General features: G+C 38.6%; 1 protein-coding gene across 1 annotated transcript in view; it reads left to right on the top strand.

The window, feature by feature from the left end:
- pi4k2b (phosphatidylinositol 4-kinase type 2 beta) overlaps positions 1-13,390 on the top strand; it is a 35,976-nt gene extending 22,586 nt beyond the window's left edge. The window contains exons 5-9 of the mRNA XM_052041767.1: positions 3,618-3,685; positions 5,290-5,389; positions 7,548-7,681; positions 12,376-12,435; positions 12,825-13,390. Of these exons, the coding sequence (XP_051897727.1) occupies positions 3,618-3,685; positions 5,290-5,389; positions 7,548-7,681; positions 12,376-12,435; positions 12,825-12,998 (536 nt within the window). The 3' untranslated portion in view covers positions 12,999-13,390. The remainder of the gene's footprint in view (positions 1-3,617; positions 3,686-5,289; positions 5,390-7,547; positions 7,682-12,375; positions 12,436-12,824) is intronic.
- The last annotated feature ends 3,646 nt before the right edge of the window (positions 13,391-17,036 follow it).

The raw sequence follows: 17,036 nt of genomic DNA, 5'->3' as shown, positions 1-17,036 counted from the left end.
GGCACGTGGGAATGCAACCAACTGCAGGTTGTTTACCAAGCTGCACTCCATCCACTCTTGGAAATGTAGTCAGTGATACAGCTTGGAAACAGACCCTTCAGCCCAACTCATCCGTGCCAACCATGGTGCCCACGAAGCTAGTTCCATTTGTCTGTGCTTGGCCCACATCCCTCTAAACCCTTCCTATCCATGTGCTTATCCAAATGTCTTTTAACTGTTATTGTACCTGCCTCAACCACTTTCTCTTACAGCTCATTCCATGTATACACCACCCTCTGTAATGAAGAAGTTGCCTGTCAGGTTCCTTTTAAATCTTTCACCTCTTGCCTTAAAACTATGCCCTCCTAGTTTTTAGTTCCCCTTTGCTGGGAAAAAGGCTGTGTTCACCCTATCTTATACAGCTCTAATAAGGTCACCCCTCAATTTCCTATGTTCCAAGGAATGAAGTCCTAGCCTGCCCAACCTCTCTCCCCCCCCCCCCCCCCCCCCCCCCGTAACTCAGGCCCTGAGTCTTGGCAGCATCCTCGTAAATCTTCTCTACACTCTTTCCAGTTTAATGATGCCCTTCCTATAACAGGGCGACCAAAACTGTACACAATACTCCAAGTGTGATCTTACCAATCACATGTATAACTGTGATATAGTGTCCCTCCTCCTAAATGCCCTGACTGAAAGACCAGCATGCCAAACAACAACTTCGCTCTGTCTACCTACGGTGCCAATTTCAATGAACTATGTACTACTTGGTCCTTCTGTTCCACAACACTCCCCTGTACAAGTCCTACCCTGGTTTGACTTCCCAAAATGCAACACTTCACACTTATCCAAACTGAAAGCTATTTGCCAATCTTTGGCCCACTTGCCTAGCTGATCAAGATCCCCCTGTAATTTTTGATAACCACCTTCACTCTGTACAAAACCACCTATTTTGGTATCATCCACAAACTTGCTAACCGTACATAGTACAGTCTGAACCAAATCGCTTGTATAAATAATGAACATCAAAGGTCCCAGCAGCACAACATTCGTCACAGGCCTCCAGTCTGAGAAACAACCTTCGACCATCACTCTGCTTTCTACCATTGACCCAATTATGATTTCAATTAGCTATCTCTCCAATCTAACCTTCCAGACTAGCCTGCCATGCAGGACCTTGACAAAGGCCTTGCTAAAGTTCATATAGACAACGTCCGCTACCCTACACTCATCTCTCCTCTTGGTTACCTTTTTGAAAAAGTGAGATTTGTCGGACACTATTTCCTACACACATCACCATGCTGACTATCCCTAATTAGATCTTGCCTATCCAAATGTTGATAGATCCTGTCCTTCAGAATCTCCTCCAGTAACTTGCCCACCACTGATGTCAGGCTCATAGGCCTATAGTTCCCTGGTTTGTCTTTGCCCTTAAATAATGGTACAACATTAGCCACCCTCCACTCTTCTGGAACTCTACATGTGGCTAAAGATGAAGCAAATATCTCTGCAAGGGCCTCCATGGTTCCTTCCCATGAGGTCAGAGGATGCAATCGGTCAGATCCTGGGGATTTATCTACCTTGATACGTTATAAGGCTGCCATACCTCAGTAATTTGTATGTGGTTCAGGATATCATCACTCATTTCCTGCATTTCTTCAGCAGCTATCATTTTTTCCCCACAGTAAAAACTGATGAAATATTAAAGATCTTGCCCATCTCCTGTGGCTCCACACACAGACGGCCATGCTGATCTTCAAGGGCACCTATTGTCTCCCTAGCTAGCCTTTTACTCTTAATATACCTATAGAACCTCTCATGATTTTCCTTAACCCTACCTGCCAAATAAATTTTGGCAGCTTCGTTGACTCAAGGTCTAAATTCTGGAACCCTCCAATGAGAAGCTGTCTGGGTGCCATCTTCTAGAATTTAGTTATGGGTAATAAATGTTGGCCATGCCACTTCCTGAAAAATGAATTCTGGGAGAAAACTGGCAGCTTTCCTTGGGGATTTGATATGTTGCCCTTGTATCACTAGCTTGAAATTATGCCCTTTATTGCTTGAGCAGTGCTATAAATCCTGCCATTACTGAGTATTTCCCAGAGGATATTTGCTTCTGAAAGATGTTTAGGAAGAAAATCCTAATGAAAACCCTTGCTCTAGCAGTAAGCAATATAAGTCAAAGTTTCACTTTGCTGCCTTTCTCTACCTCTTATTTTTCCTATCCCATCACCACCTGCCACCCACCCCCCCCCCCCCCCCCCCCCATCCAAAGGAAGATTATGCAAGGGGAAGTACTTGAGCAAAGTATAACTTACAAAATTAGCAATTATGACAGCTAGGAAGTGAAATTCAAAAACAGAAGAGGTTAAATTGAGATATTCTCTTGAATCAAAAGGGTTGAGGGATAATTTATTTGAAATGTTTATGCTAGGGGAGTTAGAGGTAAAAGCTATTGCCTCTGGGAGAACCCAAGTCAAAGGAGAAATGGGTGACTTTAGAAAAGGAATAAACACACAAAATGCTAGAAACACTTAGCAAACCCAGCAGCATCTGTGGAAAGAGAAATGGAGAAAACATCAGATCCTTTGTCTTGAAACATTAACTTTCTCTTTCCACAGATACTGCCTGACCTGAGCATTACTGGCAATTTCAGATTTTCAGCCCCTGCTGTTTTTGTTTTGATTTTCAATTTGAGAACTGTTCAGGAAACACTTGATACAGGGTAGTGAAAATATGGGACACTCTATCCCAAAAACTTATTGAGGATAGCTTAATGCAAAATTTTTAATGGCTATTAAAGAATATTGAATGAATGTAGTTAAGATGCAAATTAACTATTGATCGATTGTTTGAACAAGGTTAAGAGGCTCAGTCGTTTCTACATAAGTAATTGTAATTAATCCTGGAGATTGATTAAGGTATATGCTGTTGATTTCTTGCTGCTCACCTAGTTGTTTTAAATGGATTGAGAATTTAAGAAAGCCAATCTGGGAATTATTATGAATCAGAATTATTATCGCTGACTTGTATAATGTGAAATTTGTTTTGCAGCAGCAGTACAGTGCAGAGACATAAAATTGCTATAAATTACAAAATTATTCCTTTTTTGCCATATTTAATGAGGTAGTGTTCAGGGTTCATGGTCCCTTCAGAAATCTGATGGCAAATGGGAAAGAAACTTTCTCAATCGTTAAGTGCTCATCAGGCTCCTGTACCTCCTTCCCCGGTGGTAGTAACAAGAAGAGGGCATGTTCTGGATGCTGAGGGTCCTTGGTGATGAATGCTGTCTTCTTGAGGCACTACCTCTTGAAAATGTCCTCTGTGTTGGGAAGGGTTGTGCCTGTGGCACTGTTTGAAGCTACAACCATCTGCAGCCTCTTTGGATCCTGTGCGTTGGAGCCTCCATTATCAAGCTGTGATGCAACCATTCCACTGTACATCAATAGAACTTATCAAAATAGCAAATCTGTATCAATCACAGCTGCGAAACTCAAATGATTATGCAACATCTTAACTCAGTTCTGAAGGAAATCTAAATGAAAACTGGAGAAGTTAATTTTTATTTTGTTGGTGATTTAGGCACAAGACAAAAGAATTGGGTACCAGATTGATTAGTTTCTCTTCTCTCCATTCTCCAGATAGAGGAAATGATAACTGGTTAATGAAATATGAAAAACCAGCAAACAGAACAGAGTTTTGTGATAAAGTAAGTTCTGGAAATTTTCATAATGTAGAGTACCTTGGTATCTTGGAAGTATGTTTTTTTTTGGTTTCAATGGGGAAAAAATACAAGTGTTTTTATAGCAAAATATAGCTATGAAACATTTGTATAGGGAGGTAAGTTATAAAATATTTTGTGCATCCTTCATGTCCACTTATTGTCAGCCACTTGAGCTACTTTGTCCTGGACGGTGTCCAACTTTGAGAGTTGGAGTTGCACTTATCCAAGCCAGTGGAGAGTATTTAGTTGTCCTCCTACTTCTACCTTGCAGACAGTAAGGATTTGGGGGTCAGAGAGTGAGCAGGACACCCAGTGTCTACCATGCTCTTGTAGCCATGGTATATATGTGACTAGTCCATTTGAATTTCAGGACGTTAATTGTGGGGAACTTGACTAGTAATGCCTTTGGATGTGAATGTCGATAAACGTAGTATGGAAACGCTCTTTGGTCCATCAAGTCTGCATTTACCATCAAGCACACATTTACACTAATCCTATTTTATTTTCTGTCCTATTTGCATCAACTCCTCCCACATGCTATCACCCAACTACACATCAGGGAAGTTTACAGTGGTCAATTAATTGCAAGGGAATTGGTAGGATAGGAAAATTTTAATGATGAAAGCTTCTCAGGATTATGTTTGTTTTCTTTGGGACAAGGAGGCTAAGGGATGGTCTAATTAAGGTACATAAAATATTAGTGGCTGAGGTATGGTGAAATAAGGATCTATAGATAGATTGATAACAAGGGGACATAAATTCAAGATAATGCATAGGATTAGATGGAAGCCAGATTTTGGTAGGATCTACATCTCACTACCTGAAAGGCTCCTGAGGTGGAAGCCATTTGTACATTTAAAAAGACTTAGATGAGCAGTTGCTTTGTCGCTGGACCACAGAGCCTGAGTGACTGACCTCGAGGGGGTGGAAAGGGGGCAGCATGGTAGAGGGAGAGACCAACCGACTGTCCTCGGGGTAGTGGGAGAAGGAGAAAGAGAAAAGCAATTTGGGTAGGGGCGATAGGGTGGTGGGGGAGCTGAAGGGGGGGAGAGGGAGAGTAAAGGAGGAAGAAAAGTACTAAGGTGAGGCCCAGAGGGAGATCCATGGGGGGGAATGGGGACATAGGGAGTTAAGAGGAGCAGAAGGGGAGACTGGAACGGAGACCTGGGGTGTGGCCTGAAAGGGGAACTGGGGAGGGGAAAAAGAGACTTTTTCCTTCTCCCCTCCCATGCCTTCCACCCACCCACTCCATTCAGCCCAGTTCTTGATTTGAACAGACCAAGCACATAGAGATCTTGAAACACATACAGATCAGAATGGTACAGGCAATCATCAGAGCTCATTTATGCCATTAGCATTAGAAATCTTGGTTGGGAAATGTCACTTTATTCAAGGAAGGTTTTGAGTCTTTGGTTGATACCTGTTTGGAATATGTGGAAATTGATAGGGTTACTCGGTTACTCTTTTATTTTGTTTACTTCATGGGTATTAAGTGAAATTATTGTTATTACCAATGATTTTTTTAAAAAATTCTATTGACATTCAGTATTTACAGATGTAAAATTAAAACTATTGTTTTGTATTTATAGGACTCTGAATGGACACATTGCAAAGAACCTATCATTAAAATTGCAGCCATTGACAATGGATTGGCATTTCCATTTAAGCATCCTGATGAATGGAGAGCTTGTAAGTACATTTAGCTGTTAAAAGCTATTTTATTCACTAATTCTCAATGAAATATTTTTTGAGATCCTGTAATCTGTTTAACATCCTCAATTTTACCTTTTTCTTTGCACATTTTGATTTGTGTACATTTTTCCATTGAAATGTTTTCACTATACCAGTATTGAGAATGTGTGATTTAAGCATATAATCCTGTTCTTGTACTTTAGAATGGTGCCCCTTGTTTATATTCCCTATCATTCTTCATAGCTCATCCTTGGTATTATTAGTCGTTCAAACTAGACTGAGGAAGCGGGAGGGAAAGATGGTATGGACATAATGGATACATAGTGAACAATAAGTATAGTAATAGACTTCAAAGGGATATATGAATGGCAGTTGTATTGGGTGGCTAGGTGGCAGATGAAACTTAATGTTGAGAAATGTGTAGTTCTACATTTTGTTTGGAAGAATGAGAAGAGGTAATATATGGAAAAGGGCACAGTTCTAAAAGGGGTATAAGAACGGGGGTATATGCTAGAAAGGAGGTACAGCAAATAGTTAAGAAAGCTAAGAATGGTAATTGAACACAAAACCAGGAAGGTTTTGCTTCAGTGGTATGGGGCATTGAGACTGCTTCTGGACTTGTATATCGGTCTCCATTGAAGCAGTTCAAAGAAGGTTTAGACTAATACTAATATCTGTAACGGGTTGTATTGTGTGGAAATTTGGACAGGCTTGGCTTGTGTTCATTAGTGTTTAGGGGAGTGAAGGGTGACTTGATTGAAACATACAAGATACTGAGGTGTCTTGATAGGGTGGATGTGGAGATGTTTCCTCTCATCAAAGGACCTTGAATCTTTATAAAAGGAAGACAAAGGATGGAGTGAAATATATTGAGGGTCACAAGTCTTTGGAACTCTCTTCCTCAAATGGCAGAGGAAACAGAATTTTTGAATATTTTTTAAGGCAGAAGGAAATTATTCTGGAAAAGAAGTTGAAGGGTTACTTGGAGAGGGCAGGAATATGGGGTTGAGGTTACAGTCAGATCAGCCATGATCTTATTGAATGACAGAACTGAGGTGGAGCTGAGTAGCCAACTCCTTTTCCTAAATTATATGTGCAAGGTTCATTGAAAGTGATTGGGCAGGTTGGAAAGGCTTTTTTTAAAAAAAAATGGGATGGTGGGTTTTCTAAATAGAGGCATGGGATACAAGAACAAGAAAGGTGTGATGAATCTTTGTGGAACACCGGCTTGACTTTGACCCCTAATGCCTGCTCTGTACAATGTGATTAATCTGATCTTTCAAATCAGTGCAACTTTCCTGCACTAACTGTGTATTCTCTGATTCACTTAAATATCTAAAAACATTGATCTCTGCCTTAAGTATGCTCAGTGACAGAGCCTCCACTATCCTCTTGGGTAGAAAATTTTAAAGATTCATATCCTCCTGGATGAAGAAAATTGTTTTCATCTCTCACCTGAATGGTGAACCCTTATTTTGAGACTGATTTTTGGTTCTAGTTCTGAGGGAACTGGACAGGTATCCAAAGAAACGGTTTGCAGGGCTTTGAAGGAGGGCAGCAAAGTGAGACTAGCTGAATTGCTTGATAGGGCAGATGACTTCTTGTCCTGTCACCATTCACTGATGTACTTTATTTTCTTAAAGGTATCTTTTACTAAATGGTACCCACCAAAGTCCTGGCGGATTGGCCAATAAAACTGAAGCAACCTAGGTTCTAGAGTCTTAGTACTTGGTGTACTTTGTACTATTTGAGAACTACAGAGCAAATACTAAAACTTAGAACATTGACAGCTGAAGGAAGAGCCACCGCTGGTCATAAGTAAATTCCTAGACGTGATGACTTGGGGGCGGGGGGGGGGGCTGTGGTGGTGTGGAGAGAGTAACTACAGTGAGCTCTAAATCTGTGGAGAACTTAGTTAATAAAAACAAAGTGCTGGAAACACAGCAGGCAGGCATCATCTGTGGAAAGGGAAACACAACTGATATTTCAAGTCAAAGATCCTTTGTCAGAACTGCAAAAGGAAGTTGTGTTTTAAACTCTTTTCACAGATACTATCTGGCCAGTTGAGTGGTTCCATCATTTTCTAATTTTTGTTTGGATTTCCAGCATTTGCAGTTTTTCTTACTTTTGTTCTTCACTTTGTTTATTTCAACAGATCCATTTCACTGGGCCTGGCTTCATCAAGCTAAAATTCCTTTTTCACAGGAGACAAGAGACTCTGTCCTTCCCCGAATTTCAGATATGAATTTTGTTCAGGATCTCTGTGAGGATCTTTATGAACTCTTTAAGGTTTGTTTTATGTTTTCAGTGGTCTCATGTCTGAAACTGATTATTCTTAAACTCAAATTCCAGTAGAGAAATGGGAGACTCAATTGAAAATGGCAGTTTATAAGTAATGCTGAAGTCTGTGCTGTATGGTTGTATATATTTAATAGGTTTTTTTGGGGAAGCTGGAATTTGAGACTGTTTTGAGGTTTATATGTTGACATTTACTGCTGTTCACAGATCAATTTATTCTAAGTAATATTCTATTGCTGAACAATAGAAGTACAACAAACCAGGATGTTAGGATACAGGATGTTAGGATAGAGGATGAGGTATATAGAAACAAATCCGTGATAGTGAGGATGGTAAGAAGGACAGGCAGGTGAAAAGTCAGGATAATTTGCTGAACAATAGAAGTACAACAAAATCAATAGCAGATACTGGACTAAATGTACTATATTTAAATGCACGTAGCATTAGGAATAAAGTAGATGACCTAGTGGGACAACTACAGATTAGTAAATACAACATTGTGGCAATCACCGAATCATGGCTTTATGACTGATGTGATTGGGAACTAAATGTCCAGGGGTACACAGTGTATAGGAAGGGTAGGCAGAGGAGATGGTGTGGCCATGATGGTTAGTAGTAATAGAAAATCAATAAAAGGAAGGACAGTGGGTCAGAAGAGGTAGAATCCTTATGGGTGGAGCTAAGAAATAGCAAGGGTAAAAGGACAATAGTAGCAGTTATATGTAGGCCCCCTAATAGCAGTCAGGAAGTGGACTATAAGTTGCAGTTAGAAATAGAAAAAGCGTGCCAGAGTGACAACATTAAGATAATTGTGGGGGATTTTAACATGAAGGTGGACTGGGAAATCCAGCAAGGCAATAGATCTCAAGAGAGTGAGTTTGTGGAATGTCTACGGGATGGCTTTTTGGAGCAACTTGTTGATGAGCCCACCAGGGGATCGGCTGTTTTGGATTGGGTGCTATGTAATGAACCGGAGGTGATTGGGAACTAAACATAAGGGAACCATTAGGAACTAGCGATCACAATATGATTGAGTTCAGTTTCAAATTTGAGAAGGAGAAGCTGATAACTGGTGTATCGATATTTCAGTGGCACGAGAGAGGAGCTGGCCCAAATTGATTGGAAAAGTAAGCTAGCTGGACAGACGGCGGAGCAGAAATGGATGGAATTTCTACAAGAAATAAGGAAAATGCAGGATAGATATATTCCAAGAAAAAAGGTTTTGAATGGAAAAAAGGCACAAATGTGGATAACGAGAGGTGAAGGCTAAAATAAAAGAAAAAGGGAGGGCATACAAGGAAGCAAAAATTAGTGGGAAAACAGAAGACTGGGAAACTTTTAAAAACCTGCAGAGAGAAACTAAGAAGGTCATTAGGAAAGAAAAGATGAATTATGAAAGGAAGTTGGCAGATAACATTCATAAGGATACTAAGAGTTTTTTTAAATAGGGAGTAAAAGAGACATGGGTTGATATAGGACCAATAGATAACGGTGCGGGAGAGATTATAATGGATGATAAAGAGATGGCAGAGGAACTAAATGAGTATTTTGCATTGGTCTTCACTGTGGAGGACATCAGCAATATACTGGTTAGTCAGGGGTCTCAAGGAATGGAACTGAGTTCAGTTAAGATTACTAGAGAGAAGGTGCTAGGAAAACTAAATGGACTAAAGACTGATAAGTCTCCCAGACTGGATGAGGTGCATCCCCGGGTTCTGAAGGAGGTGGCTTTAGAGAGAGCGGCGGTATTGGTGATAACTTTCCAGGAATCGATAGACTCTGTCATGGTTCCGGAGGACTGGAGGGTCGCAAATGTAGTTCCGCTGTATAAGAAAGGTGAGAGGCAACATAAAGGAAATTACAGACCTATTAGTCTGATGTCGGTGGTGGGAAAGTTATTAGAATCGATCCTCAGGGATGAAGTTGTGGGATACCTAGAGGTGCAAGGCAAGATAGGTCCAAGCCAACATGGTTTTGTGAAGGGAAGATCCTACCTGACCAACCTATTGGAGTTTTTTTTTTTGAAGAAATCTCAGGTAGGGTGGATAAGGGAGAGGTGGTAGATGTTGTGTATTTAGACTTTCAAAAGGCCTTCGACAAGGTGCTGCATAAGAGACTGATTAATAAGATGAGAGGTCATGGAATGACGGGTAGGATAACAGAATGGTTGGAGCATTGGCTGGTTAGCAGAAAACAAAGGGTGGGAATAAAAGGATCTTGTTCTGGTTGGCTACCGGTGACTAGTGGTGTTCCGCAGGGGTCGGTGTTGGGGCCGCTTCTTTTTACCCTGTACATTAATGATTTGGATGATGGAGTAAGTGGTTTTGTGGCTAAGTTTGTGGATGACACCAAGATAGGTGGAGTAGAGTGTATTGAGGAAACAGGAAGGTTGCAGAGAGAGAGTTTAGGAGAATGGGCAAGGAAATAGCAGATGAGATTCAATGTTGAGAAATGTGCAGTTGTACACTTTGGAAACAGAAATAAACAGGCAGATTATTATCTAGAAGGGGAGAAAATTCAAAGTACAGAAGTACAAAGGGACTTGGGGGGTAGTCGTGCAGGATACCCTAAAGGTTAACCACCAGTTCAGATCAGTGGTAAAGAAAGCGAATGCTATGTTGGCATTCATTTCAAGAGGTAGGGTGTATAAAAGTAAGGAAGTGTTGATGAGGCTCTGCGGGGCACTAGTGAGGCCTCATTTGGAATACTGTGTACAGTTTTGGGCCCCATAATCTTAGGAAGGATGTGCTGATGTTGGAGAGGGTTCAGAAGAGATTTGAGGATGATTCCCAGAATGAAAGGGCTTACATATGATGAGCGTTTGTTGGCTCTTGGACTGTACTCATTGGAGTACAGAAGAATGAGAGGGGACCTCAGAAACATTTAAAATGTTGAAAGGATTGGACAGAGTAGATGTGGCCAAGCTGTTTTCCTTGGTGGGTGAGTCCAGGACCAGAGGGCACAATCTTAGAATTAGAGGGTACAGGTTTAAAACAGATGAGGAGAAATTTCTTTAGCCAGAGGGTAGTGAATTTATGGAATTCCTTGCCACGTACAACACTGGAGGCTAGATCATTGGAGGCGTTTTAGGAGGAGGAGATAGATAATTAGTCAAGGTATCAAGGGATATGCAGATAAGGCTGGAAATTGGGCTTATTGAGTTTTTTTTCTCATTACCCCCCCTTTTCTCATTTCTTTTTCTTTTTCCCCTTTTCTTTGGAGCAGACTCAATGGGACAAGGGCACTTCTGCTCCCTTGTCTTGTGATCAAAATCGGCAGATAGAAAAGATCAGTTGATCCATCAAGTTGGAACATCATTGCTGAACATTACCTTCTCCTACCTTCTCTTTTAAACCTTTAAGTATTTACTGTCAAAGTATTCAATTCAACCACAGTCACATTCTTCTACCATTTCTTTAATCCTGCAAGGTGTTAAAACTCGTCTTTGTAAATTGTCAAATAATCATGATTGTTGCTTCATCTCTGCATTCAGATGAAAAAGCTGGCGTCAAAATGAGCAAATCCCAGAAACATTATTTTTAAAATAAACTGCTCTTGTTCTGAGCATTGAGATTGATCTGTCTTTCTCCTTTGCTGGTGGTATCATGCTTGTGCAAGCAGTTTGTAACATATTGTTCATCAATGTTATGAGTTGTACTTGGTAAACTCTTAAGTGTTTCTCCTGCTTTCTCAGTTCTTAAAATTGGTTTGCTGACTTTAGTGTTTTTTTTTGCTTAAATTTCTAGTAGCCATTGAATTGTGTCTTTTACTATTTAAGGTAGTCAGTGGCAAAATATTGGACATTTTATGAATATTGGGTATTTTGGGCGGGTTTGATTTATTTCAAGTAAAACTTGCTGCACAGCCACAAGTAAGTGGAATGAACAAATATTTGTTTTTTGGAATCGTTCATGAATATTTAGGCAGTGAAAACTAATTTTATAAAATTCTTTGATGGGTGTAGATAGCCTTGGTAAAGTCAGCAATTTATTGCCCATCTTGAATTGTGGTAGTCATTACCTAGTTTTTTTAGCTAGTTTTAAATATTTTAGAGCAATTTATAAATATTTTAGAGTATATATTTGTGTTGAAATGTCAAAGATAATTAATGCTTTTGCCTCCTTCAGTTTGGCCTGAGATATAATAGTAATCTAGTTGTGCTATTGTACCTCCTGTAAATCATTTGCATGTAAAAACATGATTATTCTTAGCCTCCTTTTGAAGATTGTTGTCTTTCAACCAGGAGCTTTAACTGTTCTTAATCTGCTCTTTACTGGCTGTCCTTCTCTCTCATCATCAGGGAATAATCCCAGAGCAAGGCTTCTATTGATTTGAAAAGAAATTAACAGGTCTTGTATTGTCATTAAATTAAACTAAATTATATAATAACTTCATTTTTTCAGCCACTCAATTTGTTCCGGTGCCTATTTTTTTTTCCTGTTTTCCATTTCATGTATATGGCACTTGTCTTGCATGTTGCATTTTAAAGGAGAGTAACAAATTGAATGTACCTCTAAGAAATTGATGGAATGACTGACTGGATCTATTTCTTGTCACATCCAAAGATGGTTAATGATTTACTAATGAGTAAAGTTTTCTGCTCATGGTAAGAAGGTCATAAGCTAAATAAAAGCCTCTGCCTATGGGAATGTGAGTTTAATTTTTAAATGCAATATTTCTTTCAGACTGACAGAGGGTTTGATAAAGCTACTTTTGAACTACAGATGTCAGTGATGAGAGGACAGGTAATATTTGCATATGATTGGACTTTGAATTTGGTGTGAAATAACTTGCAAGTGAAACCTTGAACTTTGTATCCTTTTAACTACTCTGCTGAAATAATTGTTTATCCAGATATGTTGATACAGAAGTAATTCATCTAAGTGCCTTTGACTGTATCTAATATTAGCTGTAAAATGAACTGTTTATTGTATTTTCATCAAAATTCATGGAAGAAATTGTGAATATGCTGTGCAGTTCATTACCTTTTTAACACAAGGTTATGCATGAATGAAACCCGTAGCATACTTTTTGTTGTGGCAATCTGTTAAAAAGACCGAAGTTCAACTAGTGCATTGAAGTAACTCATGAAACTGAAAGGAATTGGAAATGATGCACCTTTCTTTCTGTTTAGATTTTAAACCTTACTCAGGCACTTAAAGATGGAAGAAGTCCAATTCAGTTAGTTCAGATGCCTCGTGTGGTTGTGGAAAGAAGTAGTTCTGGAAGTCAAGGCAGGATAGTTCACCTGAGCAATGCCTTCACCCAGACATTTCACTGCCGAAAACCTTTTTTCTCATCTTGGTAATGAATGTATAAATAAATTTGTTGGCCTTTTAAATGATTTCTAGCTACCTGTTTCATACCACTGTAAATATGCAATAAGGTGACAGTGAAAGGGAGCAAACTTGAATTCCATATGTCGCCTTTTAAAATGCAAGAAAAAGGTGGAAGTTATCTACTGTAATTGCCAAATATAGTTGCTTTGGTGTAATTCATCAGATGTTAGATACTGAAAGTAAAGTTTACAACTTTTGCAGAGTTAAAACTTGAGCAATTTTTAGTGTCAGGGAACATGAACTACTGTCTTAATGTATTTTTATAAGATCTGCATTAAAATTTTCAAATGGTAATGTATTATATTATCTGTGCAGGGGTATTCTATAGGGAATTTCTTGAATAAAGATGTTTGTGTTTATATGTTCAGACCAAAAGCTTTAATTTCATACAGAGGATGAGAATGTTTTTTGCAACTGGCACTGATCACTGTATTTGTTTCATTGAAAAGCATTAAAACAATGTGAAACCAAGTTCTACATTTGAATGGATTTAATTGCAGTTCACTACAATCAACTATGATTGTATTAAATAGCATGAATCTGCTCTATGAAGATCACTGAAAAGTGTTTCTAAGTTTTGAGTTCATTTTTTGAAGCCTTTTTCTGAAGGTCGTGCAATATTGCAGTACATTTGTTTTGAATCTGCATGGATTTATGACAGAATACTGATTCACAATGAAGGATAGAGGTTTTGCATGAAGAAAGTTTAAAAATGAACAAATTACATTCTGAAATAGAACCTGGATAAGAAGTAAATGTATGCTTGCTTGTATTTTCTCATTGTTATACTTTTTCCCGTCACTTTTAAGCACAAAAGTACAGGGATTTAAAACAAACAACTATCATTTTGGTCTGGAATTTGATGAATCATTATACAGTATATCCTATTCTAGCATTAAGTTAAGAATTAAGGAGCCAGTGAGATACACTATTATATATGGGATGCAGTAATTTCCTGGGACTTCTGTACTACTGTTATTGCCACTCTTTGAAAAGAGCTAAACGGTTCATCCCCATAAAAATGGTGATTGCAAATTTGCAGTATTTAAGCCCATGTTCATGTCACTGTTACTTAATCCATGGTTTAATTTATGAATAATATGGCTGGACACATGAGAACAGCAGAATTTATTTTTCTTAAATTTGCTTTTGATTTAGTGCACAAAAGATCAATCTAAAGAGAATCTCCTGACTAATTTTCATTAATGGAATCAGTTGCCAACTCTGCTTACAAGAGCAGTTTTACAGCTCTGTTTTACAGCTAATTTAACAGCTAATAAATCCTTCATTTAAATTGTAGTTGTCACATCATTGTTTATTTAGCAGTAAAATATTGGATAGTCATCTGATGTACTTTTAATGATGCTTGTTTGATCTTCAAGATGATTCAATTAATATTCAAAAATTCTAAACATATACATAAATGCCTTTTTTAAAAGGAACACCTGTATTTGAATCTCTTCACTAAAATTAATAGTTCTAATTAGCATCATAAGCATTTAACTTTGTTTAAAAAAAAATCAAAAATGTGGTGTTAAACTTGATAAACAAGTAACACAAGTTTTGCTGTACTATAGGTTATTACTGATACTAAACATTAAGGATCAGAAGTTATTCCACTCTGAAAGTGATTAAAACAATAGCTGGATAAAAGGCAGTTAAATGTAGAACAGTACAGCACAGGAACAAGCTCTTCAGCTGATGTATGTGCCAGCAATGATGCCAATTTAAACTGCATATCTGCCTGCAAATGGTTTATATCCCTCCATTCCCTGCCCACTTACTGTCTGTCTAAATGCCTCTTAAACATTGCTATTGTATTATTCCACCACTTCCCCTGATGGCATGTTCCAGGCACCACCATTCTGTTTAAAGAAAAACACTTGCCTGGCAAATGTCTTTAAAACTGATCCCCCTCTCAGCTTAAAGGTATGCCCTTTAATATTTGACTTTTCCACCCTGGGGAGAAAGACTACCCTATCTGTGCCTCTCATAATTTTATATACTTCTGTCAGATTGCCCTTCAACCGTTTGTTGCTTCCTAACTTTTGAGCAAGTATTTCTTGGAGCAGATAGGAAATAGATTCAAAAAATATTACAGATTCAGCAGCTACATATAAAAACAATTGATCAAATCTATTAATGGGAAATTTACAAACTGAAGGCCACTTCAGTAATAAGTTTGCACTGGTTCTGTGTTTAATACTTTGCTTTCTTTTTGTTAATTATCTTGGTCCATTCCTTAATGGATTTGCTGGAAATCTATGCAGGATTCAGCAATAAAGAGAAAGTAGATTGGGTAATTTAGATAAATGGGCACAAGCAATGTAAATTAGAATTATGTTATACATTTGAGTAGTGGCAACTTGATACATGTTTGTTTCTTGATGGATATGAATTAGTGACAAAAGGAGGGATCCTGGTGGTCAAAGGCCATTTCTCAAGGTTTATAAAATGAGACCAGTGGAGGAAAAGCTAATGGCAGTCTGGTAAATATTACTTATTTAGCACTTTGGTGCACTATACACACATTCTGGTCTGGGTTTAGCTTTAAGTGTTTAGTAAAGGATATTGAGATACCAGTCAAAGTTGTGCCTGTGATGGAGCTGGCTGAGTCTACAACTCTCTGCAGCCTCTTGCAATCCTGTGCATTGGAGCCTCCATACCAGGCTGTGATGCTCTCCACCATACATCTATAGAAATTTGCAAGGGCCTTTGGTGACATACCAAATCTCCTTTGCTTAAAAGCACTTCTCCATCAAAATTCTAATAATACTTGTGTAAGAATTGTTTCTTGTTCTGGTCAACTGTCTTAATTGCAGATGGAGCTGATTGACCGTGTTTTACCTGCTCCCAATGGAAGTGAATGTTTGTTGGGACATTATGGAATGTGAATGACAGATTATCTTCAAATTGATTGCAATAACTTCAATGTATATTAACATGTCATCTTTTAGTAAAGTAAAGCATCACTTCACAGGAGCATTACACAAAATTTGACAGCTAAACTCATGAGGAGATTAGGATAGTTCTTGGGTTAATCCATTTTTAAAACTCAGGCCTTCCTGTTCATGTATTAACTGCAGGTTTTTTTTCCCCTCCTACCATCAGTCTCTCTGACTTGGCACAATTTCTCTGTCCAATGTCTGACATTTCTGCCATGGATGGTCTTTCCACTGGAATTCTTAAATTTTTCAAAACCCCAAGGTCTCTTAGCTACCATGTTTGGTCTTCATTGTTGGTACCTACTGTCTGGAATGAAGTTTGGATCAGCTGTCAAAGCTTACTTGAAGGTATATATTAGATAATGTAAGGACAAAAGAGAAAGAAATGAGTTTAGGAACTGAAATTAGAGATTAGGCCCTAGGCAACTGGAAGCACTGTTCCCGCTGGTGTAGTGGCTGCATACTTCTGGAAATCAATGTGTGGATGAGTAAACAGCTCATGAAGTTGTAGCATAGGCTTTAATTTATTTCCGTTTTCAGGAATCTCTGCAATTTATCTGAGTTAATTGGCTAGATTTGACTGAAGAAAAGCATTTGTCCATGGGGGATGTTGCCACTTCAGGATAAACTCTGCAGATTTATCAAGAGTTTTATAGCCCAATTATATAAATCCATTTTGTTGATGTGAATCCAACTTGTGGTGTATTTTAAGTACAAAGTTATCTTAACAAATTCTGCCCCATCTAATCCCTTAGCAATATGGCAATCTCAGTCAATATTAGGGAAGTTAAAATCACCTACTATTACAACTCTATTATTCCTACACATCCCTGATTTCACTACCTATTTGATCCTTTAATTCCTGCTGACTATTTTGGGGGGTAGGGGGAAGACTGGGGAGCTGTAGTATAATTCCATCAGTGATTTTTCCAACCCCCCCCCCCCCCCCTTTTTTATTTCTAAGTTCTGCTCATTTGACTTTGCTTATGTTTCTGCTAGGATATCCTCACTAAGTACTGCCATGATATTCTACCTTTTCAATCATTGGACTTCCTCTTGCCT

Source organism: Pristis pectinata, chromosome 2, assembly GCF_009764475.1.
Source record: "Pristis pectinata isolate sPriPec2 chromosome 2, sPriPec2.1.pri, whole genome shotgun sequence".
NCBI lineage: Eukaryota > Metazoa > Chordata > Chondrichthyes > Rhinopristiformes > Pristidae > Pristis > Pristis pectinata.
Note: the sequence above shows the minus strand (reverse complement) of the source record. Positions and strands in the feature narration are given on the sequence as shown.